Source organism: Acomys russatus, chromosome 23 (genome assembly GCF_903995435.1).
Source record: "Acomys russatus chromosome 23, mAcoRus1.1, whole genome shotgun sequence".
Taxonomy (NCBI): Eukaryota; Metazoa; Chordata; class Mammalia; order Rodentia; family Muridae; genus Acomys; species Acomys russatus.
In genome coordinates this window covers 9,351,245-9,376,055 of record NC_067159.1, presented here as the reverse complement: position 1 = coordinate 9,376,055, position 24,811 = coordinate 9,351,245, and the positions used below count along the sequence as shown (strand labels likewise).

Here is a 24,811-nt window from a genome sequence, read left to right as displayed (position 1 = left end):
CTGGCCTCCACAGGCACTGAATTCACATGTACAAATACACATATGAACATATTAAAGTAAATAAAACAAATCTTCACTGAGTTATAAACAAGTTTTTCCACGCTCCTCTACTCTTAAAATTGTAATTTTATTTCCACAAAACCTATTAAAATACTGTGTATCTTCAAAATCTAATCAAAACATATATATATTATGTTTGGTAGAAGTGCTGAGAGTTTAGTTTTTTTTTCCACTCTAACCTTTTTCCGATCAGTTGTAATACATGTAACACATGAGTCTTCCGTGTACTTTGCCTCACATTTCCTGTGTGCGCTGCCTTTTCCATTATAAGGTGCAAGGGAGATCATTCTATATATTCTCACAAAACAGGAATTTAGCACACACAGGGAAGGGACAGGTCTGAATCATCATTCAGATCTACATGGTAATCACCTTTGGTCACCAGGGCCCCAAAGAGACTAATTCAGGCTCGGACAGTGGGGACCCTTGCCACTGAAACCAGGTGACCTAGTTCAAACACTGGGATCCACATGATAGAATGAGAACAGCCTCCACAGAGTTGCCCTCCAATTTCCACATGACCCCTGCCTCCACCAATTAATATTCATAATTTTAAAAATCAATTCAAATTAAACTCTATACTTGTATTTTGATGGGTATAGCTAACATGGATACTTTGCTCCACATCTTAAATTGCTGGCGTACTTGATCCCAGCTTTGTATTAATTTGCCTGGATTTTCTAGTTTTTCTGTTCATTCTTTCTTCCAAAGGGCAAAATTTCATAATTCTAATACAGTTTCGCCAAGTTGTAAGTACAAGTTATGATTCTTGGTCAGGATAGCTGTGGCATGAGTGACTGTGTCATATTTGTCTCATTCGGAGTGCTGACTCCCTGGTTCTAATGTGGATGCCCCTGTAGTGGAGTAGACAAGTGGCATGTCTCTCCCTTTGCCAGAAACGCCCGTTGTCTCAGGAGCGGGAATGGGGGATGGCAGAGGACTGGGATATGGGAAAGGAGCAGGGCACTGAGGAACAGGGCGTCAGTGAGACCAGGAGTGAGGAGGATTTCTGAATTAGATAGAGCAAAGCAGGGTCTACAGCAATTCAAAGCTACATAGAATGATCTCCTCTCCTGAAAAGCTTGAACGTAGCCTGTGAGGCAGGACATTAGGCGAGGAGGAGGACAGTTTGGGTGATGTACACATTTCTGGTCTTTAAGTGGAGCTATTTCATTTGGAAGATTAAACCTGCTTAGTGTGACTTGAGGTTCAAATAGTAGGTTCCACTTTCTTTTTAGAGCTGCAGTTTTGCAAGATGTGAGAGTTGTGTAAACAAAGTAAGTTCTCGAGAATTTTGAAGGTATGGAACATCTAGACATTTTAGATCTGTTTTGCCAATTTTACTGGAGTTTTATGTTACGAAAAGAAACCTTATATCCTATTTGATTTTAAAACATAGGCAAATAACAGTCTGAATAGTCTAAATAGCCCTTTTTAAGTGTTTTCATTGTAAGACCTCATTATCTATCACAGCCTTGTAGTCTTTTGCAATCTGACTATAATCACTACATTTGGACAAATTTTGAAACCAGAAAAGCAAACTAATGGACGTAAAATAGGCGACACCTTTGGTGACCTCAAACATTTAGTATGCCTTCCATATTAAATAATAGGTATTATGCTTGCAAGATTAAGTACATATTATAAATTCACTCAGCTGAACCCCTCACCTTACTTTAGGTAAATCATATTTTTAATGTACAGTCATATAGCAATACTTTTTTTTCACTGAAAAGTAAACTTTATACATTACAGTTGGTGGTCCACTTGTAGAGCTGCCCGGGTTTGGATGTACTTAACTCTTTTTGTTTTGTGGTAAATACCACTTCAGTTGCCCTCAGCTTTTACTGGCTTGATAGTATCCTAGCAGTTCAGAGTTGGAATTCTTCCACATAGAACTTTTCTCTTTTGTCCTTCTGTACTGCGCTAATTTACAAATGCTTCTGTTACTTACACTCTATACTGTCTAACAACTGGGAGGTACTACATTTATAGAGGTGAAATTCAGAAAGTATGCCAAGAATGTAAAGGCACCCTTTTATTTAATACGAACAAACAAACAAATGCCACAAGACAACTTCATTCACTGTTGCCAGACCTCAGATGCATTCACAGAGGTATACTGAGCTTATGATGCAAATTAATAACATTGGATTTTCATGTCAAAAGCGAGTCTCTTTATTTGAGATTTGTTATATTGCTCATAATGAGAAGAGAAAGAAATTTCTGTTACATACGTATTAACTATAAGGGAAGGAGAATATTTGAAACTATAAATAAATACTTGATTGTACTATTTTCTTATTTGAATGTGTATATATTTTAACTGTCCTTTCTCTCTACCCATTAAAGATTCCAGTGCTGAATATTCAAATGAAAATTTTTCCTGCACTTTGTACTGTGGCAGGGACCATATTTTCCTGTGCAAATTACTTCCGTGTAATCTTCACAGGTGGTGTTGGCAAAAATGGATCAACCATAGCAGTGAGTACACCTTAAGATGTGTAGAGATTTGCAAGCTAACATGTGTTCTTGCCACTACTTTGCTTTTCATTTAAAAGTTATATAATCATTTGGCAACTTAGAATTTCTATTAAGCCTTTAAAATACATATTTATGTATACTTTTACATGCTGATAAATGTACATGTTTTGTGTATATGGGCACAACACAAAGAAAGTATGACATGCTATGTGCGCCAAGTGCAGTCCTATGTATGCCTTACCAGTTCACGGAAGCTGTTTTTCATTGCAGCTGTTAGCTGGCGGCCATTGTGAGGGTCTAGGAAGTTAGGGTGTTTCGTGGTAGATCCATGTAGTGTCTGACAGCATTGAACGTTCTCACTCCGCTCTGCACAGGGAACAAGTGTCCTTTCTCCTTTTCTCCACATTGGATCAGTGATCACGTTGGCTGTTATGATCTACAAGAAGTCAGCTGTTCAGCTTTTCGAAAAGCATCCATGTCTTTATATATTGACGTTTGGTTTTGTGTCGGCTAAAATCACTAATAAGCTTGTGGTAAGCACCTCAGATTTATATTTTCATCCTACTTTGGTTTTGTAGACCTGGATTTCATTCTGTGGCTCCTCCTAAGTAGTCCAGGAGTTTGCAATAAAAAATCTCTTCGTATCAATACAAGAACTATTTTTTACTCTCCAGATGCTCCATTTTGAGCTTTCCTGAAGTCCTTTGAAGCTCTATGTTTTCACATCCTGTCCACGCTTTAATTTGGTTAGTCAGTGTGTGTACATTCTTTGATCTCCTCCTGGACACACATTGAACTCTCTTGTACAAAAGTGTTTTCACCAATACAGTTGGCATGATTCCCTTTTCTCATACAGTTCTAACTGTGTTGGGTTTTAGTTTTATAAAATCAACAACTGTTGCTGAGTCATTCTTGAAGCTTTGTATTAGAACATAATACTGATTTACTCTGCTGCTGAGAGCTATAAAATGAAAGTGCCTATTTCATTGATTTTGTTCTACTCTCAGGTTGCACACATGACGAAAAGTGAAATGCATTTGCATGACACAGCATTCATAGGTCCAGCACTTTTGTTTCTAGACCAATATTTCAACAGCTTCATTGATGAATATATTGTGCTTTGGATTGCCCTGGTAAGTATTATGCTATCATATTTTGTAATTTGCAAGTTACTTGCTTTCTTGTCTGAGTTGAGCAGTCCTAAGAAATCATAGAATGGTAGTAATGACTAAAATGCCAGAAACCCACATTTGTATGTGTTGGGAATTCTTTATGATGTCAGTGTTAGCCTATATGTGTGTTATTCTAACTAGTCCTACCTACTTTAGAACTCAAAAACTTAAAAATTTGTGATTGTGCATCTAACAGAAGTTCAGACTGTACTTAGCCATAGTCACTCATTTATAAATTGCCTGTGCCTACTCTCATTTTATACTGGTAGAGTTGAGCAGTTGTGACAGAGAATGCAAATCGGAAAGTTTTAAATACTTTGCTGAGTGTTCAGTTGCATGCACGAAGCCTTACTTTTGATCCCCAGCACTGGAAAGTCAGGCATGATGGCACTGGCTGTGAGCCCAGCACTGGGGAAGTGGAAACCAGAGGAGAGGAAGGTGAAGGTCTTCATCAGCTCCATGCTGACGTTGAGGCTCGCCTAAGCTAGCTAGCCTAGGAAGCTCTGCCTCAAAATAAAATAAAATAAATAATAAATAATGTGACATATTTGCCATCTCTCTCTAAGGAAGAATTTGTTAATCCTTAGTTGTAAAGGAGACACCAGGAGGCAACTGAGTTACTCAGCTGTATGAAGGTGAATTGGGGAGAAAAAAAGTCAGAAGACACCTTCTATTCTTTCTGGAAGCTTAGGGTGGTCTGCACACATGCTGAGAATCTAACCAAACATCTCTTCTCTTTTCAGGTCTTCTCTTTCTTTGATTTGATCCGTTACTGTGTCAGTGTTTGCAATCAGATTGCTTCTCACCTGCATATACATGTCTTCAGAATCAAAGCCTCTGCCGCTCACTCGAATCATCACTGATGATGTGTCTGGGTTCTACTCAGCTCATGTTTCCTGCTGGAAGGAATCTGAACATACAAAGGAGAGCGGGGGTGGATAAGAACAAATATAATTTATAATAATCAATGTCATATAACTTTCATTCTTTGTCACTGGTAACACTCCCTAACTGTCCTGTTGAGAATGGGAATTTCAGGCCCTGTCCTGCAAACTGAACATGATGTCAAACAGGGTTTGGCTGCAGCAAGCATGCAGGGAAAATGCCATGTGTTTGTGATTATCCTGAATTCAGAACAACACTGTCAGAGGAGCACATCCCAGTGGTGGTGATTCTAGTGTAAAAGCTTCGCAGGCCAAAAGAAGGTTGCTTTGTGATGTAACAAATCATCATCTTTTAGGAACACCTGGTTTATTGTCTTCTCAGACATTCTCTTGTAAGAAGCTCAGCTTGTGACACACAGCCTCCTAGCTTGTGAGTTGAGAACAGTGATGAAAACCTTAAACTTCGATGGAAAGGTTTCCTGTCTGTACATTGTTGAGGAAGTGATTTTATTATTGATCAAGAAACGGTGTTTCTCACGGGCTTGGGAAATCTCTCTAGCATGCAGATAATGTGGTAACTTTGTCAATCCATTTTATTTTTTTAAATAAATATATGATCTCAGAGCCAGCCTTTTTTTCTCAGTTTTATTCGAAGAAAATGTAAACTAAAGTTTCAAATGTTTTTAAATGTTTAAACATTTTTTTTCTGTTCTTTAACAATTAAGGAAATGCGGTCAGCTGTGTAGTCAAGATGAGCCTTTGACCACTTTATACTGTAGAAACTGTTAATCTTTCTTCAAAAGGAAGAATGCTTTGTTCATTTTTCCCTCCAGTAGACCTTTATATTACAGTCATTATCCCATTCAGTAAGTGTCCAGACAAGAGGTGGGGTGAGGTGTTGCTTTGCACTCTCTGTTTTGGAATTTGAGATAGGAGCCAGATTTCCTCTGTGGAACACTTTATTTTTATTGTGCACATATTTTCAGTTTCTTTAGTATCTAGGATAGGTAAAAGAAGGAGCAGAAGCTCAAGGTCACCTTTGACTGTGGTGTTTTAGGCCAGTCTGGGCTATCCAAGACCCAGAAAATCAGAGGCGGGTGCTGGAATACAGCAATAATCCAAGACAAAGCAGGAAAAGAAAAACTGCTAATCCTCCCTGAGCACAGTTAACATCTATTGCTTCATCTCAATTTCAGCAGACATTTAACAGGTGTTTATACCTAGTGGAAATTGAGGCCGGGAGAGGCTAAATAAAATACCAGTTGTCACACAGTATTGCTGTAATCCAGAGTGGCATTTAGGCTGTCTTCTGAATTCTGCCTAGTGTTTTTGTATTATTCCAAAGCTATAAACTGAGGTCCTAAAGGTTATTTGAAATAAATATATACGTTCTAGATTCTTTTTCAGTATAGAGGGAATCTTAACAGCACTCTTGTGTTTGCCTCCTTTGGCCATAGATACCATCAGCATCATCAGGCCAGGGTTGCTTTTTAGAAAGCCTCAGCTGGCCCTGGTTGGTGTGTAGTCACTTACCTAGTGGAATAACAGAATCATTCAGCAGTGGGGGAGGGGGAGGGTCTGAACAGTGGCCCACAGTAGCCTATGTCAGCCTTGAACTCTCCGTTCTCCCACCTTAGCTTTCTGGATGCTGGAATTACAAACTATGCCACCACAACAGCTCCAAGTTCAGTCTCTGCAAAGAATGTGGTAGCTTTATGCTGGAGCCTCAGTCTTTTCACAGCCTTTACAGGATTCTGGTTCTTGGTCTGAAACTTTGCAAGATCTACATAGGTTAAGCAACCACTTCCATAAGCCATCTAAAAAGATGTAATGATTCCTGGAAGCTACTACAGCGCTAGTTAGGCATGGCATGTGGAGTTGTGTCTTCTAAATCAGAGTATGTCCTTTAAACTTCCGTTTTGCAGCTCTGCCTCTTACTCCAACCCCGACATCATTTGCGTTCTTTGGCATTTAGAAACTTCTAGAGGCCACAATAGACACTAGGCAGGGAAAACATTTAAACGATAGAGTTCTAGAAAACAAGATGCTTCTACAAATGTTTGCCATCTCTTTCAGGGTTTAAACAGAAACTGAAGGGAAGTGTAGGAAAACGGGGGCCTAGGTAACTGCTAAGTACTTTTGATTGCAATGAGGGAAATTTGGCAACGCAGGGATCATCCCACCTTCAGCTGAAAGATGGAACTAAAGTCCTAATAATAAACAGGTGGTGAGATGCCCAAGGCTGAACACAAAGGACTGGCCCTCCCTGGGTTACGGGAAGTCTGGCCTGTATATGGAAGTCATGGGTAACATTCAAGGGCTTCTGTAGTGACCAGTATTTCTCCTTTAAGCTGTCCTAGGCCCCAGCTGCTCTGCTGTGACCACTTTGATCACGATTTCTTACTCTTCCTACTAGAAGTGGAGCTGCTGACCCCCAATTTTGTGATTCCAAGCAGCCTAGCTAGACCAGGTCCACGTCTAGTTGAGTTTGTTCTCCCACGCAGTGCCTCAAACTGGACACACAACAAGGTTTCCATCTTTATTCTCATCCTCATGTTAGACCACTGTTTTATACACGAGTCGTTGGGCCACAAGTGTTCTGTATGGATGATGCTATAACAGTGGTTCCCAGGAAACAGAAGCGGTGGCAACTACTAATCAAGTGCCCACATGAGCTGTACTGCTGTACTGCTGTCTCCCACTGTCTAGAAGTGCAGCTTTGCTTCCAAAGTTCTGATTAGCCATGACACCAAGGATCCCAAACTCAGACACCAGGATGAAGCAAGACTGGGCTTCAGTTGGAAGGAGGCCATGGATTCCAGGGCAAGAGCTGCACTGATCCTGTGACACCAGAAAGGCCAAAGTCCAAGTTGGCCTGTAGCTCTAGACAACACTTGTTCACCACAGCTTTTACTTCACAGTCTTTTCTCTTGATTTCTTCTGTTTCTTCTGCTCCTCATATTCAAGTATTTTCTTTTGGAAATAGCCTGTGGGTTCAAACAAGTGTTAGAGGCATCTGATTAGTTAGGTGGACTGATGCTTATGAGCTTAGGGGTAAGTACTCTCAGCAAGCCTGAAGTCTAATCTGTGGAATTGCATGTTTGTAATCCTAGCTACTGGGAACTTGAGGGTACATAATGAGCCTTTATCACTAAAACAAAAACTAAAACAAAAAATAGGCCCCCGGACCCCTCCCCCCTACTCACAAGCTGCCAGGATCTCTAGGCCCTCAGGCTAGAGGGCCCCCCAAAAAAAGGACCTACAAATAGTAATTAGCTCCAGAATAAAACAAAGGAGGGCCCAGGCTGCTGAGTGATAAACAGACATCTCCACTAAATTCCAGCCCCTGAAGCATTTCCTCGGGTTACTTCCATTCAGCCCCATTGAGGGAAGTTACAAGTCTGGGGTGAAGAGAAGCGCTCTTCCAGAACTCCTCTTAAGGAAGCCGCTTGCAGATGAGTTGGAGCTGCGTTTACCTGCAGGAGGGTTTCTGCTCTTCTCTGCTTCCTGGATGAAGAGGGAGAAAAGTTGTGTCTTCACAAACTTCTTCACGAATCGCCGCTTGGCCTTGGAGGTAATAGCCTTGCAGAAGGATCGTTCTTGGAAGTGGCCTTGCCCACTGGCCTCCCGTTTGACATGGGAGGCGTAGTGACCCACGGTCTTGACAAAGAACTGCACAAAAGGGCCTGAGACATGTTCATTGATTTGTTCTGAAGCTGCAGGAGACAGAAAAAGCCCATCTCAGAGCAATAGATGAATGAAGTTACCCGGATTCACCTCCAGTTCTGGTTTCCATTGACCAGAAGTTCCCACGGGAGGCAACAGAGCACATAACTGAAACAGGAGCCTGAGCTCGCACCTACAATTCCAAGTTTCAGGGCCTGAAATGGGAGGAGTGCTATACGTTTGAGGAGCATGTCACACACAAAAAAGAAAAGAAATAGTCTAAGAACCTGAGTGTGGAATCCCTACAATTCCCTGGGGGGCATGGGGGGGGGGTCTCATATTCAGGATCCAGTCCCCTGACCCAAGCTACTAAACTAGCTGGGAATAAACCCCTCCAGCTCCCTGGAAAAGCCTAAAATGAAAGCGGAGCCTAGCACTTACTCTTTAACTCACTCATCCCCTGACCAAGAGACTCCAAGATGTCTTCCTGAAGTTTGGGTGGTAGGATATCTTTTTCATCACCAACCTAGGAGAGAGCAGAGCTAAGTCAAGGTCCAGCAGTCTGGGCAGGGGTCAGAAGGGCCAGAAGAGTGAGAGGCCTGTATGAGTTCGTGCCCACTCCACCCCCAACTACTGCTCCACAGAGAGGAACAGAAGTCATTTTTTTTGCCTCCAGTTTGAATCCAGGTGAGTGTGTGTGTGTGTGTGTGTGTGTGTGTGTGTGTGTGTGTGTGTGCAAATGCCCTGATGCAGACACTTACCGACAATAAGAAGTTTCCTTCACAAAGATTCACCAACAGGACCTGAAGTAAACACAGAATAGCTTGTGTCTCTTTATGGGTCTCAACTATCAATTCCTTGTGTGTTCATGGCTATGTCTGAAGCCCAGGCAGCAGCAACATCAGCATTTGTAATTCTCATTTCCTGCCTGGCATTCTCATCCCCTTTTCTCTAGAAATCCAATGAGTGTGAGTGTGTGTGAGTGTGAGTGTGTGTGAGTGTGTGTGAGTGTGTGTGTGAGTGTGTGTGAGTGTGTGTGTGTGTGTGTGTGTGAGTGTGTGTGTGAGTGTGTGTGTGAGTGTGTGTGAGTGTGAGTGTGTGTGTGAGTGTTTGTAAAGGGGGCTGAGAAAAGAGGCACAGTAGAAGCTAAGTACATACAGAGAAGTCCTTCACTCAAAACTGAGCATGCCAGGCATGGTGGTGCACACTTTTAACCCTAGCCCTCTGGGATCCTGAGGCAAACAGGAAGATAGCTTTATGCTTCAAGCCTAGAATGGCCTTCTTTCTCAGACCTTGTATCATCATCATCATCATCATCATCATCATCATCATTGTCATCATTATAAATAAGTAAAAAAAGGAATAAAACAGCACTGATCATAGGATTGTAGAAACCAGTTCCACCGGGCATGATAGAACATGCCTGTAAACCCTAGTACTCAGGAGGTAGAGGCAGGCAGATCACTGAGTTTGAGGCCACCCTGGTCTATAAAGCAAGTCCAGGACAGCCTCAAAAAACCAAAAAAACAAAAAAGAAATTTCAAATCCTGCTTTTTTTCAAAGCATGCCCATGGCAAACACACACAATATTCACTTTGCATGTTTTACTTAATTGTAACAATAGGTACCTCCTCATTCGGCAGATGAGATAAACCTAGAGGAGTTCCTGGAAACTCCAAAGGAAACTCCAATTTCCCAAGCTTCCAAAGACAGTCTAAATATCCAGACATGAGCTCAGCCTAGACTTTAGGTGGATTTCTGGTGGTTAGATTAAAAACCAGCGTTCCTCAGGAAATGACGAAACCTATTCCCATGTGCCAAAAAGGAGTCATTTCCATTATGTATGGCAGAAGAGACATATGGCAATCAGTGGCACTTATCAGCGCATCAAAGCCTGTGCTGGCCGCCAGGCTCCCTCAGTATCACAGTTACCTGTTAGCACATTTCAAAGTCCATGCTAACACATTAGCCCTTCTTCCCTCTACCCTAAACTCACAGCTTGCCTCCCCACCACATTCACCCTTCCTATAACCCAGCTGTTCTCTGTTCTTGCTATTCTCACTATTCTCCCCGCGTCTCTCGTTCTTAGTATTCTTTCTCTTAGTGTGCTCTATTCTCTATCTCTTTCTATCTCATTCTGCTATTTTCTCCTGCTTCCCTAGCCCTGCCATGACCAATCTGCTGGCTATGTTCAGCCTACTTATTTCTCTCTCTCTGCTCTGGTATCTTCCAGATACATCTGGCAGTTCTCTCCTATCTATAATACAAACCTTAGCCATATCATGGAACAGTCACGTCAGCAGCTTCTTTAGTGTGCCCCCCACCCACCCACAGAGCATTCCCAGAGGCCATCGTGCTGAGAAATAGCAGACTGGTTTCCAAGCTCATATTATGGTCATTGGGAATACATCCCTCTCTCTCCAGCTGTCCTCCAACACGTCCTCAGCCTCTGATCAGTGCAAGGACAGAAGCAGTCATGTTTTGATCTTTTCACACTTGTAACAACTGAATGCACAATTGCCTAGGGTTCTATTAAAAGCTCCCTCAAACTGGCTAGAAGTGGAGGTCAGTCGAAGAGCACATGTTTAGCATGCTGCTGGTCTGGAGTTGATTAATTAAAAACTCTCTGACAGCCTTGATCCTGCCATCGGGAAACCCAGGAAGGGAGGAACATGAGCCCAGGGTCAACAAGTAGAGGAAAGGAAAAGAAGCAAGGGGGGCTGCGCAAATGAGACAAGGCCAAGACCAAGTGCCTGGACCATCACCACACAACCTGAGAATCCTGCAGTTTAGACCACAACACACAACAGCCAGGTTGCTGATCCCTCAGGGTATTGCTAGGTAATTGGACCACTTCCAGTATTTAAATTAAAATCCTTAAATAAGATTCAATTTTGACATTTGAAAACTCATGGACTCTGACAGTATTCCTTGGTTTTGCTTTGAGAGAGGATCCTATGTAGCGTAGGGTAGTGTTGAACCCTGATCCTCCTGCCTTCACCTCCTGAATTCTCAATTATAGGCAAGAGACACCACAATCAACCTGTACTAACTTTAAAACTAAAATTCAAAAGCAGCAACAATGACAATCGCAAACTACTGCCATTAGACAGGGATTTGGTCACCAATGAAGCACAGTTCTAATGAAGCACAGTTCTCTGTGCTGGGATTTAAGCTCTATTATGGGTCCCCATTTCCAGTTTCTAACCTGAGTCCTGACAATAGAATGAAGGATCCCTGCATGTTCCCTACTTCCAAATATAAGGAAAGAGAAACTGGAAAATTTGCCAAGGCATAGCCTGCACTGTAATTATCCATCATCAGAGGAGAAACGCTGAACTAGTCCAGGCCTGAAACCACATGTGTACATGTGTTTAAACGCTTTCAGGCAAGGAAAGCTGTTCGTTTGGAGGTGGAGAGAGGTGTGTGCATGAATAATTTTTTTAGGTTGTTCCCAGAAGTCTATGGACTAATTCTTTTCAGAGAGCTTATGTGGAGCATCATCAGAGAACCTTGCACTCCTCCCAACACACACACACACACACACACACACACACACACATCATATGAACGTCTACCTTTATCAGCCTTGTCCATTTTTCAGAGCAGCTGCAAAGAAATAAAATAAGCAAACGGTCTTGACTAGCAAGAAGCAGACCCTTACCGGCCCTGTCTGTCTTCCTGCCTTTCGGAAGAGGCACCCCAGGAGGAGAGAGGTTACATAACTTCTGGGGTTGAGACATTTTCCGATTTATTGCTGAAGTGGAGGTCTAATTAGTCATAAGGCTAAGGGCTGCTCACGGGCGTGTGCACTCAGAACAAGAGCTGAGGAAGCAAAAAGAAACAGCCTTCATCTTTTCCCGCCAGTAGAACCTTCTAAAGAAGGGCCTTGGCCCTTGTCTGTGTTCCACTGCATCTAAGCAGTAGGTTTGCTGGAACTCGCCAACCTCTTGTGTAAAAGGGGACATTCCCCCCTCTAGGATTACATCCCCACCTCTTTAGTGGAGGCATCAAGATGCCTCAGTGGTAATCCTGTCTCTGCACAGTGAGTCAATGCTTAGCCAGGGCTGACCTTTTCAATCAGTCCTGTTTTCCGCTATAGCGATGTACTGTCCTTAGATCAGAGTACATGTTTCAAGCTGTTTGTTCAACTTTGGGGGAAGATATATGTGATTAGTGTCCATTTACACAACTGACCCCTCTTCTATGCCAGCGTTACTACCAAGAAACACGAAACAACAAATTCAAAGGCATTTGAATCTATATCGTTATTACTCAACTGAGCTCCGAGCTACTCGGAAAGACGGTACTTGATTCAAATAGCTTCATTTTCAAGACTTGACTGTTTACAAAATGGCTGGTTGCCAAGGAATTTGAGTTCCAGTGTTCCAGCTGTTGATCCTTCGTTCAACTGACAGATCACCCGAGTGACGGCTCAATGGGGATTACGGGCTTTAGGGTAGTTTCATGAGCTCAGAATAAGCAACATCTTGCTTCCTAAGCCCACGGAGCAGTCATTCAAGAGAAGAAGGCCAACTTTCACTGCACAGGGATTTGTTTTAGGTACCAGGCTAGCAGCTTAGCCATGTCATTTGCCCTAACCTCTAGCAGCTGAAGACACTTTTCCTCATTTCACTGATAAAGAAATTCGGGTTTAAAGAGATTATGTACTGTACCCCAAATCACACAGCTGCTGGCAGAAGAGCAAGGATAGAAATCCAAGCCCTCCCCCCCCCCAGCTCTAAACCATACACTCTCTCTGATGCAGCTTACCTCTTCCATGGGACTGTCCATAACCTCCTGCTGGAAGCGCATCTGTACGCCAACCATGAAGGGGGTTGGGCAGCAGACAGTGGCCAGCAGGCTCTCAGGAACCACAGGGATGTATGTGTGTGCCCAGCTAAAAGGGTAGAGCAGGGCAGCTGCAGCGTGGATACACTGAGACAGGGTACTGCAACACAGAGCAGAGAACGGGTGGGTAAGGCTTCTGTTTCTGTATGCCGGCTCAGAGCGCCACACCTACAGTAGCTACTGGCAATGTTCCTGTACTGGGAAAAAAAAAAAAAATTCAAGTCTGGAAGCCATGCTGATCATAGAGCTTGTAGCTACTTGTTGCTAAGAGGAGAAGAGTAAAAATCAGGCTAGGCAAGGCTCTACTAACCAGAGTGGGGCTCCCCTTTAATCTCTATTCCCAGCTAGATCTCTCAAGTCATTACCGGCTAAAAATAAAAGTGTCTCAGAAGAGGAGAGGGAGGAAGATCTTCATTTAAGCCTCTACTCTGTAAAGGACTGAGGTAATGAAGAATATCACTGGCCCTTCTTTGAAGAACTCACAGTGTAGTGAAGAGACAAGCAAATTGACAGCAGGCTCTGGTGAAGACACAGAGTCTTCATTCACATCCCTGTCCTCCCTGGCTCCCTGAAGCCATTTGAATGCCACCAGGTTGGTCCTCGAATTAGCTTGGGAAATTCCTCAGTTCCAGGAACCACTCCTCTGAGATTCCGGAAAGTCCCACAGAGGTGACTCCAGCAGACTTTGCTACAAGTGTTCCTCATGCCATTACTATCCCAGTCACAACTCAGCCGCCTTCCTTACGGGAACCATACACAGCACTGGCCCCTGGTTTCCCTATTCTCCACTAGCTCTCACTAGCTTGTCACTTCTCCAGCCAAATTACCCCACATCTAAGGCCAATAAAAACACAGATTCGGAAACCTTGGTATCAAGCTAGCACTTCCTGAGTTAGAAAGACTGAGTCTTTCTAGCTAACAGACTGTGGTAGGCTGTTTGGAAGTCTCCTCCCAGCTCCAGGATCAGAAAACTCCATGTGGGGAAAAAGTAGGAAGTTGCAATATTTCCTGGAGAAAGTTTGTTCCTGAGAGGTAAATGTGCAGCCTTCACATCACAAGCACTGATCAGAAGAGAAAGAACCTAGCTGGAAGGCAGGTGTTGGTGGCGCACACCTTTAATCCCAGCACTCGAGAGGCAGAGACAAGTGGATTGCTGTGAGTTTGAGACCAGCCTGGTCTACAAAGCAAGTCCAGGACAGGCAAGGTTATGCAGAGAGACCCAGTCTTGAAAAACAAAAAAACAAAAAAACAAAAAAAAAAGAAGAAGAAGGATCTAGCCGGAGCCTGAGCCCTAGCTACCACAGAAACTTTCTCCACACTGGGCTTGGAGTAGGAGAACCACCTCCAAAACAAAAGTGATGCCCCCTCACACAGGGGTTAGCTTATGATACTTTCCTGGTTGCTTATTGCAGACATTACTATTTTTTTCAACACACAGACTCCTGACCCCTGCCAAGTTTCCTTTCTTCTGGAACTCATGACATTCCCTTGATCCTCTGTAGTTTCCTTGACTTCCTTTTCCTCTTCTTCCCTAATGGATACTTCCAGGGCTCAGTGAGAACTTACTGCTTCTTGCTGTGGTGGTGCGTGCCTTTAATCCCAGCACTCAGTAAGTAGAGGCAGGCAGATCTCTGTGAGTTCCGGGCCAGCCAGGCCTTCATAGTCAATCCTCTACTGATTTTTTTTTTTTTTTTATCAATTTCTCTTCTCTGTCACATGTCTCTCCACATCCTTTTCAGACTTGAATCTTCTGAAAAGCAGCAGCCATTACACGACAGCTTCCTGCTTCTGCTGTGCACAGCAGATACTCAACTATAAACTGATGGATAGTAGCAGCTAGTCCTCACCAGTCTACCTGCTGGGGTCCTGGGTGTCTACCACTGTGCAACCTCCTCACAACCCTGTGAAGCAAGTCTGAATCATTTTCCTTTCCACAGAAAACAAGATCTGGACTTCAAGAAGTTACAAAGCTGACCCAAGGGGAACCATAGCTAAAGGTGGAAGAACAAGTTTTGAAACTCATTCTGCAGGTTTCAGCACCTAGGCTCCAAGCCAATGCATCACCCTTCATCTCCTTAAAGGCAAAACGCAGAGCCCTCTTGCTCTCTCCTCAATGCTTGGCATCCGGCAAACAGCCGATGTGCAATTAAGTATGTGTTGAGTGAGGTCATAAACGGATAGATGAGCTTATCGTCCGCGCCATTATACAACTTCCTGTCCTCTTCTCCACCCTCTTCTCTCCCATAGCCCAGCCTTGCTGGGGCAGAATCAACGTCTACATTTACCTTGGCTGGCCCCACCTGTGTCATACCAGGAACATGCCATGTCCTTTTTAGATCACAGTCAGGGAGCAATCAAGTTTGGAGATGGCCAGACAAGTCGGACTAGCTCTTTCTCTAGGCCTACCACACATATCTAGGAACTGGAAGCTGGAAGGTGCACACATGGGCCCTAGAATCTGACTGCCTTTAAGAAGCCTCGGGAATATTTCCTTGAGCCTGGTGGTGCAACTTAGTGTGTCCAGTCAGTGGCTGAGTTTACCTGAGACCTTCCGCCAGGAAGATGATTTTTCTTTCCAGCACCGCAGAGGCAAAGATCTGAATAATCTGCTCAAAATGGAGACACTGCAGCAGGGCACTAAAGTCCACATGTTCAAGGTGAGAGTCTAGGGGTCGTGTCAGTGAGATGAACTGTGGGGAAACCAGAGAGCAAGGGTTCAAGGATAATAGAAATCACAGAGCCAGACCAGGCCTATCCCATTCTTGCCACAGGACAAATCTGATCCTGGCTCCCTGACTGGTGGCTTCCTTCTGTTCTGAGGACAGCTGGGTAGAATCTTCCACAGGGCCCATGAGGTCCGGCCTGGCACACATGCTTCGCCACTTGCATGTTCTGGAGCAGAGCTCCTCTCCTGCCTAAAGCCTGGCATGGGTCGGACCACTCACACACTGCTTTCCTCTCCTCATCATTATCCTTCATCTCCTGCCTTGGTCATCTTAAGATCCCTTCATCTTTTCTTTCATGCTGCACAATGCTTTTTTCTTTCTTTGCGACTGTCTAATCTTTAACTGTGTGTTCACAGTTCACGGGTGTGTTTACCCATTTACACACTTACTTCTCTGTGAGACTTTTGGCTCCACGGGGTCAGAAGCCACATCCATTTTTATGTGGCACTCTTTATCCAGACACAGAGTACTGCAGTACTCATTTTTTTTTTTCCTTCCACTTTTTCCGCCAGTGGCTGAAAATCCCTAGTGACTCCCTGATTCTTCTATGGGGACAACCTGGTTCAGAGGTGCATGTGAAACTTCCAAAGTCCCAGAGATCCTGACTGGAATATTCTACTTGCTGCCTCTGGGTCTTTAGTGACTTAGACCAACAGTACCTCATGAGAAGGGTGTGGACGTTGTGGTGGGGATGGATGATAAAAAGTAAAACAGATGGAGTCTGCAGGATAGAGATACAGGACACATGCACAGAATAAGGCTCAGGTGTAGGAGCAACTGGGCATTTAGAGATTAGGGACACACATACCACCATACCTGATCATACAAAAAATTCAATAGACCGAACAGTATGTAGGTGCTGGTGGACATCGGGTTAGAAGATGCAGTACACTCGGGTGTATTAGCTCTGCCAATAATTCTAATGCCTGGCTCAATTTCCCAATACCTTAACGTGGTGAATGAAGGAACAGCACTAAGAGTTACCAAAGAAGGCCCCAACTCTCTATCCAGGGAGAGAATCGCCCACTTGTGAACATACCTCTGTGCCTGAATCAGGGATGAAGCTCTTAAGGGTGACAGTCTTTCCTGGGGCAGGGAAGGCTGCCTCTCGGAGACCTTGCATAAATGGGTAGATGACAGCCATGGAGATCTGATGCCTCTTCTCCACTTCATCCAGTATCTGCCGCGGAAGGACCACAGGAAGTAAGGCTTAGAGAGAGTCCACTGAATTCCCAAGGCTCTTAGCTGGCCCTGTTCATTCTCTGGTATTTTCTAGGCCCCTCCACCAACTGGCTTCCATCTCCTGGATAAAACCTACTTTTCCCAAGACTTCTTTTGAATTTCTCTCATATTCCTTCCTTACTTCTCCTAACACTGATACAAAACTACTAAGCTTAGCAAGTTATCTTCCTCATTGGCACAGGCTGGAGTAGGAGCCTAGAAGCCTGACTTCCTGGGTATCACTGTCCCATTTCCTCCGGACTAACATCAGGGCAAGGTTGTCATCAGCCCTCAGTGTAATTCACAGAAAATAAGAGCCACCCAAGCTGGAGCCGATGGAATTAATCGCCTACATCCAGAGTTTTTCTGGCCACCAGGACAGGTCACCATTATGAGGGACGGACACCGCCTTGATCATAGCCCCAGCAATTTCTCTTCTAACCTCATTAGAATCAGGGTAAATCTGACATCCTCATTGCATATTATTTGCCTTCAGACTTGTGTGGTGCCCTCCTTTCTATTAAGGGCTATCTTAAGTTGTACCTCATCCAAGCCTCATACCAACCAGGAAGATTGGAAGGAGAATAGACAATAGCTCTCGCTATCAAACAGCCTTCTGGATTTCCTTGAAATAGGGTTGAGCCCAGGTCCCTCCTGTCTCAGTTTCACCCAATATCATTGATGCCGGATGGGCTATTGGGAAGGTCCTCTACCAAGGGCTCAAGTTTCAAGGCAAGCTGCCAGGCACAGGCAGAGAGCTGAACAGGCCTGCCCAACAGGCTCCAAGAATCTTGTCCTAGGCCTACCTTGGAGAACAAGCCGAAGCACCCGATGCAGCTGATGATGCAGTACACTTTGGGGAGGCGAGGGCCAGGACCGGCAGGCTAGGGAGGGACAAGAGTTTCCTTCAGGGCTGCAGCCTCCACAAGGGTTTCTCCCACAGAGACTGACGGGGCAAATGTTGGAGAGCTGCAGATGGGGAGTTGATGGGTTGGATGGAGAAGGGCCTGTGCCAAGGTTCTATTCAGAGGGATAGTCACCACAGTCAGGAGACCACGGTTGGTTTGCCTCAGCCACGTTATGCAAGCAGCCCAAGTACCTCTCAACAGATGAAAAAGATACAGACAAGGTGTTGTGTAATCAAAGTGGAGTACTATTCAGCTATCAAGAAGAATGAAATTTTGAGGGAAGTGGATGTAGCTGGCAATTATCATCGAAAGCAAAAGAAACCAGGCACAGAATGTGTTGTCTATCTCACACACAGGATTTGGACTTCAGAAAATTAAGACATAAATAAAGAGAATATACTGCTCTTCCAGAGGACCCAAATTAAACTCCCAGGACCCACATTGGATGGCTCACAGACTTCTTTTACTCCAACTCAGGGGATATTGCTTCTTCTTTGGTCTCATAAGGTAGCTACACACATATACACATATCCCACCCACTCACCCACACATATACACAGGATTAAAAAAATAAAATAAGTCTTAAAAAGAGATCCAGTGGTTAAGAGCATTTGCCACTTTTATAGAAGACCCAGATTTGGGACTCTGCACCTGCATGGTATCTCACAACCATTCGTAACTCCAGTTCCAGAGGCTCAAGATCCTTGCTCTGCCCTCCATGGACAACAAGTGTGTACACAGTGCATTTATATACAAGCAGTCAAACACACACACACACACACACACACACACACACACACACACACACACACTTAAATAAAAAGAAATAAAAACATGAAATTATAAAGGTGACTATTGGGGGAAAAAAAAGAAACTGGTGTGATGGGCATAGGAAATACAGTTCACACATAAGACATATATAATAAAACCTATTCATTTATACACTGGGTATACGCTAATAAGAGGAGAGGAGGAGGGGGGAGGAGGAGGAAGAAGAAAGTGGTATTGGCAGCCTTCAGGGGCCAGAATACCCAAAGGTAAACACTAGTGATTCATAAGTTTAGTGAGGGAAAAAAAAAAAAACAAGTTTGTCTTAGCCATGCAGAAATATGTACAGAGGGAAGGGTTGTAAAGGTGTGGAGAGAATCCTTGTCCTGAAAGCCAAGAAGGAAGCCTCATTGTTCAAATATCAGAGTGTCTTGGAGGCTCCAGGGAACAAAGCAATCAGGCCTGGATAGAGAATACCACAGGAGGGTTCAGCCGGAACTTCTCATGGTGTGCGGACAGCACAGGCCAGAGCTTGGTGGCAGTGGAGTGGAGGGGCAGCATGCCTTCTCATCCTTGTGGGATTCTGGAAGGGGCACTAACATGATTGCATGTGCTGTCTGTACTCTCCCTACAAGCCAGCATCCCTGCCACCCCACCAAGCCTAAGGTCTTGTATCTGAGGCTTCAGCGCAAGGCCAGTTGTGCTGAGGAGTCTGAGGAGAGGAAGTGGGGGTTCTGAGCAGTACCGACCAGGAGGCGCCTGCAGTATCCGATCTTCCTGCTCCCATCCACGTTGGTCAGGACGAATGAGAAGGTCTCCCTAAGAGAGAGCAGACCAATGACGTGCACTTGCTCACGACATTCTAAAGGAAGGCCGACCGAGGTCAACATGAGCTGACTGGAGAGGAGGGCAAAGGAACGCAGCTGATTTAACTGTGGGGGCGATCACTGTAGTCACGGACCGAGGCCCTCAGTGGTGCCAAGCCCAAACGCACCACCTCATTGGAGACTTAAGAGAACCTTTTTTTTGAAGGAGATTCAGTTAGTAGTGCCACCTTAAAGATGAAGTAAGTAAGGCCCAGAGAAGGTTATTTGTTATCTAAAAGCTGGAGTCAAGGTCTACTTCTAATGCTCATGTTCCAAGAACCTTCCCGATATTGTCTTAGAGGCCAAAGTCTTTTTCTCTACTCCAGCTTCTGCCAGTGGCGGAGCAAAAACTAATGGCTATTGCTTCTGGGACGGGCGAGAGACTCTTAATGGTCTTTGGATAGAGGTCGTCACAGCTTAGATCTTTTGTCGAAAGGACCCTAGAAACTATTTCCCTGTCCCACGCCCCCCCCACCGCCCCATCTCCAAAAATCAAAATCAGGATTCATACCAAATGAGGGACGGCAAGAGCCACACATTTGCCCTTCCATCTGAATCTGGTACCCTTGCCCCACGGCGAGTGTTTACCTGGGATATTCTGTGAGTGGCGCCCACTCATTCCCGTCAGGGAAGCAGAACAGAGGGATAGCCTTGAGCAGCCTTTCCTCCTCCTCTTGCTGACCCCGAAGCAGGTTCTCTCTCTGGAAGGAAAATAGGAGCGATTTAGGCAGAGAAGCAGAGGTCAGAAGGCTACGAGCCTTATTTCCCACCAGCACAGGAACTGTCTGCATTCTAGGTCTACCTGGAAGGACCCCCCCCCCAAGAGAAAACAGTTTGTCCTGGGCCACATCAACATAACCTTGGGTTAGAATTCAGTTTCCGGAGGATGTACATATTAAAAAGGGAAGTTAGAAAGACCAGCTGGACCAACCCTCTAAGAAGGTGACATCAGAGAGATACCACATCAGAGAAGAGAAGCAGCCTGTCCGGCTGCTGCATCTGCTAACAAGAGGGGTTGATGAGAAGGCCTCACTGCCCCTTGCCCGCTTCGTGAATAGACATGAGGTGCGCTCGTGCTTTGGGAGTCTGATCTTAGGCTGTGTTTGAGTCTGGGGCCTGCTTGATTCTCCGCCACCCCAACAGGAAAGACATGCCTTCTTGGGAGTTCCAGCAAAAGCCTGCATTTTTTTTTCCCCTGTAGGAAAAGGTGACTGAAGTGGAATTTGCAAGAATTAGGAGCCCCACCCCACCCCAAAAGGGGCAAAACCACAAAGCTGGTTTCCCTGCTCCAGAGGTTCAGTCACAAAGCAGTCAGACCTAGATTCTCTGGGTGATAACAGAAAAGTAGGGCTGGGCTACAAAGGAAATGAGAGCAGTGAACTTGGAGCTCAAGCCAGAGCGGTAGGGCAGCAGAGCTCCTCCATTACCTCTGTAAGCATACCTCTGTCCTCCCACCTCTGTCCTCTGGCCCCACCTCTCCCTCCATCCTTACCTTGGGAAACTGGTAGGTGATTGTGGGTTCATAATCATCCTCTGAACGCTTTTTCTTTAAAGAAACAACAAGAAGGTATTCAAAGAAGTGCTGGCCTCCCGCAAAGCTAGACAGAGAATGCTCCTGGGTCCTCTCCGGTTCTGTGGCAGCTTCCCCAGGATTGTTCTGGGACTGTCCTAAAATGGAGATGCAAGGGCCCCTTGAGTATTCCTCCATTCCGTAGCGTGTGGGAGAATCTGGCCAACGTCCATGCCTCAAGGCCACGTTGCCAGGCCTGACCAGGCACCTCCAGTCACCGGGCAGGACGAGAGCCAAATGGGCAGTTTCCACACCTGTCCTGAGAAACTTGAAACCAATTGAAAAAGCCTGCAGCTGGGTTGCTATAGCAATATGCTTCCCTGCCTTCTGAATTATAAAAGCTGCTGCCTGACTAATAAAGTTTGAGAGTTTGATTAATCAGACTTGCTCTCCTTCTTTGTGTCTTACATTTTTCAACATGTGACCTTCCTCCCGAGTTTTAGTCAAACCCCCAGGTCAGGACAAGAGAGAGTCTATGTTTCTGGCTCATATTTGCTCAAAGTAAACACTTTTTCCCCTTTGAAGCAAAAACTGTTTTCACTGACAACCTCATGCCAGTGTACTCTGACCCAGGTAACTGACACAGAGCCTGAATACTATGCATATCTGGTAAGAGTTGTGGTTTCCTGCAGTTGTGACTAAAGAACCTTTATACCATAAAACTAGGGCACTAGATAGACACATAACACCATTATTTTCTAGCTTTGGGTACCATGTAGTACAGGACTGTGGCCCTCGAGAAGAGGATAGTCAATGAGACAAATCCTCCTGCTACCCCAGCTTGCGGTTACGATTAGTGTCCATAGTGCAACAAAAGGTTGGGGTATCTGTGAAGAGTGTGGACATCCCAGTGAACAGAGGAGACGAGGAGGATTCAAGTTTGAAAAGGCTGTTAAGTCTGGAAATGGTCCTGTGGAATACTAGAGAGGAAGAAACAACACCAAAAGAGAGGTGCAGAGGCCTTTATAGGGACTGACTTGAGTATTGTTTTCCTTTGAGACCTTTATTGAAACAGGGTGCTATATAGCTCAGGCTATCCTGAAACTCAATAAGTAGAAAAGGATAACCTTGAAGGTCTCATTATCCTATCTTTTCATCCCAACTGCTGTGATTACAGTTATGGGACACCACAAAAATTAAGTAAAAAAGAGAATCCTGTATTATTGTGACTGAGAGATGTAGTGGCTTAGACCGGGTTAGGAGCAGTGAGGCAGTGAATGGTGAATCAATTCTGAGATAATAAAACGGACAGAATATGTTTGTTTCAGATTTAAAACTAAGAGTGCTGCCTATATCCCTACACAGATCTTTTAGCCACTTTCAGAGGCCAAAACCTAGGTGTCATTTAGCACAGAATTTTATATACAGCATAAAATGTAACTGGAATGACATAAACTGTAGGAACCAGGCCAGACTGGGCTGTCTGCCTGTCTTGCTGTTGTTGGACCCTAGAGTCCACTCGGGTAGGGGGTCGTCACGAGAGACCACTCGAGGACCACAGTGTTGATGCAAAAGCACAAGGTTTATTGCTGACGTGCGTCAGGGGGCCTCAGCAGGGAGGGAGGCACCCCGAGTCACTGCTACAAGCTATTCTTAAAGGCTAAAACCGCAAAGGTTAGGAGGGGCTGCGTGCCCTTTGTTAGGATTGGCTCTGGTGGTCGCTAGGGGTGCTGTTAAATGTTATTGGCTATTGCAGGGGTCATTGGTCTTGGGGGCTATTCTTGGCAGGGGGGGTGTTGGGGAGTTTTCCAGAGAATTTCCAGAGGTATTTCTGAAATTGTTTACCTTAGTTGAAATTTTTATCTCAGTTGGCCACCTTGACCTCAGAAACTGAAGCTGGCCTTCAATTCTTTCTGGGTCAGTTTCTCAAGCTTGTCTGGGTCATGTTCCCAGGCTTAGGCTGAGAGAGAGAGCCTTACACTGTTTCATGTCCTGTTTCTAGCAGCTTCCGTGTCTGTGTTTATCTTGGTTAGCTAGTCATGTTTACTACTCTGAGAACGCATCCCTCCCTTCCTCAAGACTTTTCCTCCTGTGTGCAATCACCTCTTGAGGGATTTCACCTGGGAGGAGGATTCCTGTTTTGCTGCCTATAAGAAGGCTCTTTGGAACTCTGCTGCGGCTGCTTCTCTCTTAGCATGAAGGACCCGCTGTGTTATTGTGTGTGTGTGTGTTTGTGTGTGTGTTAAATCCGCAGTCCCTTGCCCTCACCTCGGTACCACGGTGGCACGCGTGCCACAATAAACAACCATGGGTTTATCTGTCTCACATATCTGGTTAGACCAAGGCTGGTCAGTCACTCAAGGTTACCATTCCTTTGCTAGTTTCTTGATTTCTTCCTCCTAACCTGTACTGTCTACTTACTTTTCTCATCACTCCAGTCAAATACCTCATAAAAAGCAGCTCAGAGATGAAGGATTTATTTTTGCTCATATTTCATAGGGAAGAACAGCATCTGGAATGCCATGAGTACTGGCAGGAGCTTGTGGCTCGGCATGTGTATCTCAGCAGATCAGGAAACAGAGATGCCGAGAGGAACCAGATGTGAGCTATAACTCTCTAACCCTGTCCCTGTGGCCCTACTTCTTAAAGGCTTCAGGTCCAAAAGGTTCCCCAATGTCCCAGAACAGCATCATCACTGGGGACCAAGTAAGCACATGAGCCTATGAACATTCAAACCAACTTTCCCAAACAATTTCTTTCCTTTTTTTTTTCTTATGCCTCCTGGTCTCAAGTTTGATGCTGTACTTACAGGTCCAATGCCAGTTCCCAAGACAGCAGAAACAGCATAGGGACAAAGGGATTCAAGCCAGTTAAATGAGTTCTTTTTTACCCAGAACACAAACAGGTTTCTAGAAGTTACAAGCAATAAAGTCCCCATTATATCACACTGACAAACTTAGGAGAAAGATGGTGACATGTTTATTTAAAATTACATATTTCTCCAGAGCAGTGTGGTGGCACACACCATTACTCCAGCAGCAAGGGCTGGATAGGGAGATCCTGTCTCAAAACAAGCAAATCAGTTTAACATTCCTGTAAAGAGACACTTGTGCCCTCCGTTTAGCTATCACACGATTGAAACAATAGACCCCCAAGGAACTGGAATTTCCCCAGGAAATTTTTTTGTTTCAAGAATGGATAAACTAAAGCTCTATTGCCAGCCAAAAGAAGAATTTTGTGTTCGGGGGAAAACATTTCAAGTCTTCTGTAATTTACCAGACTACCTCACAGGAGAGAATGGAGCTGAGAAAAAAAAAAAAAAACCAGGGGTCAATAGGAGATGGGACCAAACTTGGAGAAGGTTTGCTTAGCTATGCATGCCTCTGACCTTCATCTAAGTATCCTGAAGATGGAGGAAGGAGACAGTCACCAGACTTCTTTGTTTTTTCTCCAATGTGTCTACATTAGATAAAACTCCTTTTTTGCTTTTTGTTTGTTTGTTTACTTTCACTATTACTTACTGTTCTCTTTAATTGGCCCTTTTAGGACAGGAGCCTGAACCTAGGTTGTGAGGGCTGCCAGTAGGCAGTATTATACTCTAAAATCTTCAATAACACTGTGTGTCTGGAAGACATCATGAATAAGCTCATGGAAAGACTTTTAGAAGGCCATAGAAAGGGGCACCATTTCAATTT

The 24,811-nt window shown here is 44.5% G+C and overlaps 2 protein-coding genes across 4 annotated transcripts in view; one reads left to right on the top strand and one right to left on the bottom strand.

Annotated features, from left to right (window-relative positions):
* Positions 1-4,799, top strand: part of Cept1 (choline/ethanolamine phosphotransferase 1) — a 39,452-nt gene extending 34,653 nt beyond the window's left edge. For all 3 annotated transcript variants that reach the window (XM_051165439.1, XM_051165438.1, XM_051165440.1), the window contains exons 6-9: positions 2,413-2,544; positions 2,919-3,077; positions 3,552-3,677; positions 4,460-4,799. In XM_051165439.1, the coding sequence (XP_051021396.1) occupies positions 2,413-2,544; positions 2,919-3,077; positions 3,552-3,677; positions 4,460-4,579 (537 nt within the window). In that variant the 3' untranslated portion in view covers positions 4,580-4,799. The remainder of the gene's footprint in view (positions 1-2,412; positions 2,545-2,918; positions 3,078-3,551; positions 3,678-4,459) is intronic.
* Positions 4,800-7,232: 2,433 nt separating this feature from the next.
* Dennd2d (DENN domain containing 2D) lies at positions 7,233-21,444 on the bottom strand. Its single transcript, XM_051165689.1, has 11 exons — positions 21,099-21,444; positions 20,195-20,307; positions 19,490-19,559; positions 17,871-17,948; positions 16,883-17,023; positions 15,659-15,807; positions 13,040-13,217; positions 9,028-9,069; positions 8,708-8,792; positions 8,077-8,316; positions 7,233-7,587 (listed from the first exon to the last, which is right to left on the bottom strand). Exons 1-11 carry the CDS (start codon positions 21,312-21,314, stop codon positions 7,511-7,513), a joined length of 1,389 nt encoding a protein of 462 aa, XP_051021646.1. The 5' UTR covers positions 21,315-21,444; the 3' UTR covers positions 7,233-7,510.
* Positions 21,445-24,811: the final 3,367 nt, after the last annotated feature.

Coding starts and splice junctions, on each gene's coding strand:
- Dennd2d (XM_051165689.1), bottom strand. CDS start 21,314: ATGGAGGAATACTCAAGGGGCCCTTGCATCTCCATTTTAGGACAGTCC. Junction 20,308..21,098: donor TCACCTACCAGTTTCCCAAG/GTAAGGATGGAG, acceptor TTTTCCTTCCAG/AGAGAGAACCTGCTTCGGGG. Junction 8,793..9,027: donor AAGGAAACTTCTTATTGTCG/GTAAGTGTCTGC, acceptor GCTCTCTCCTAG/GTTGGTGATGAAAAAGATAT.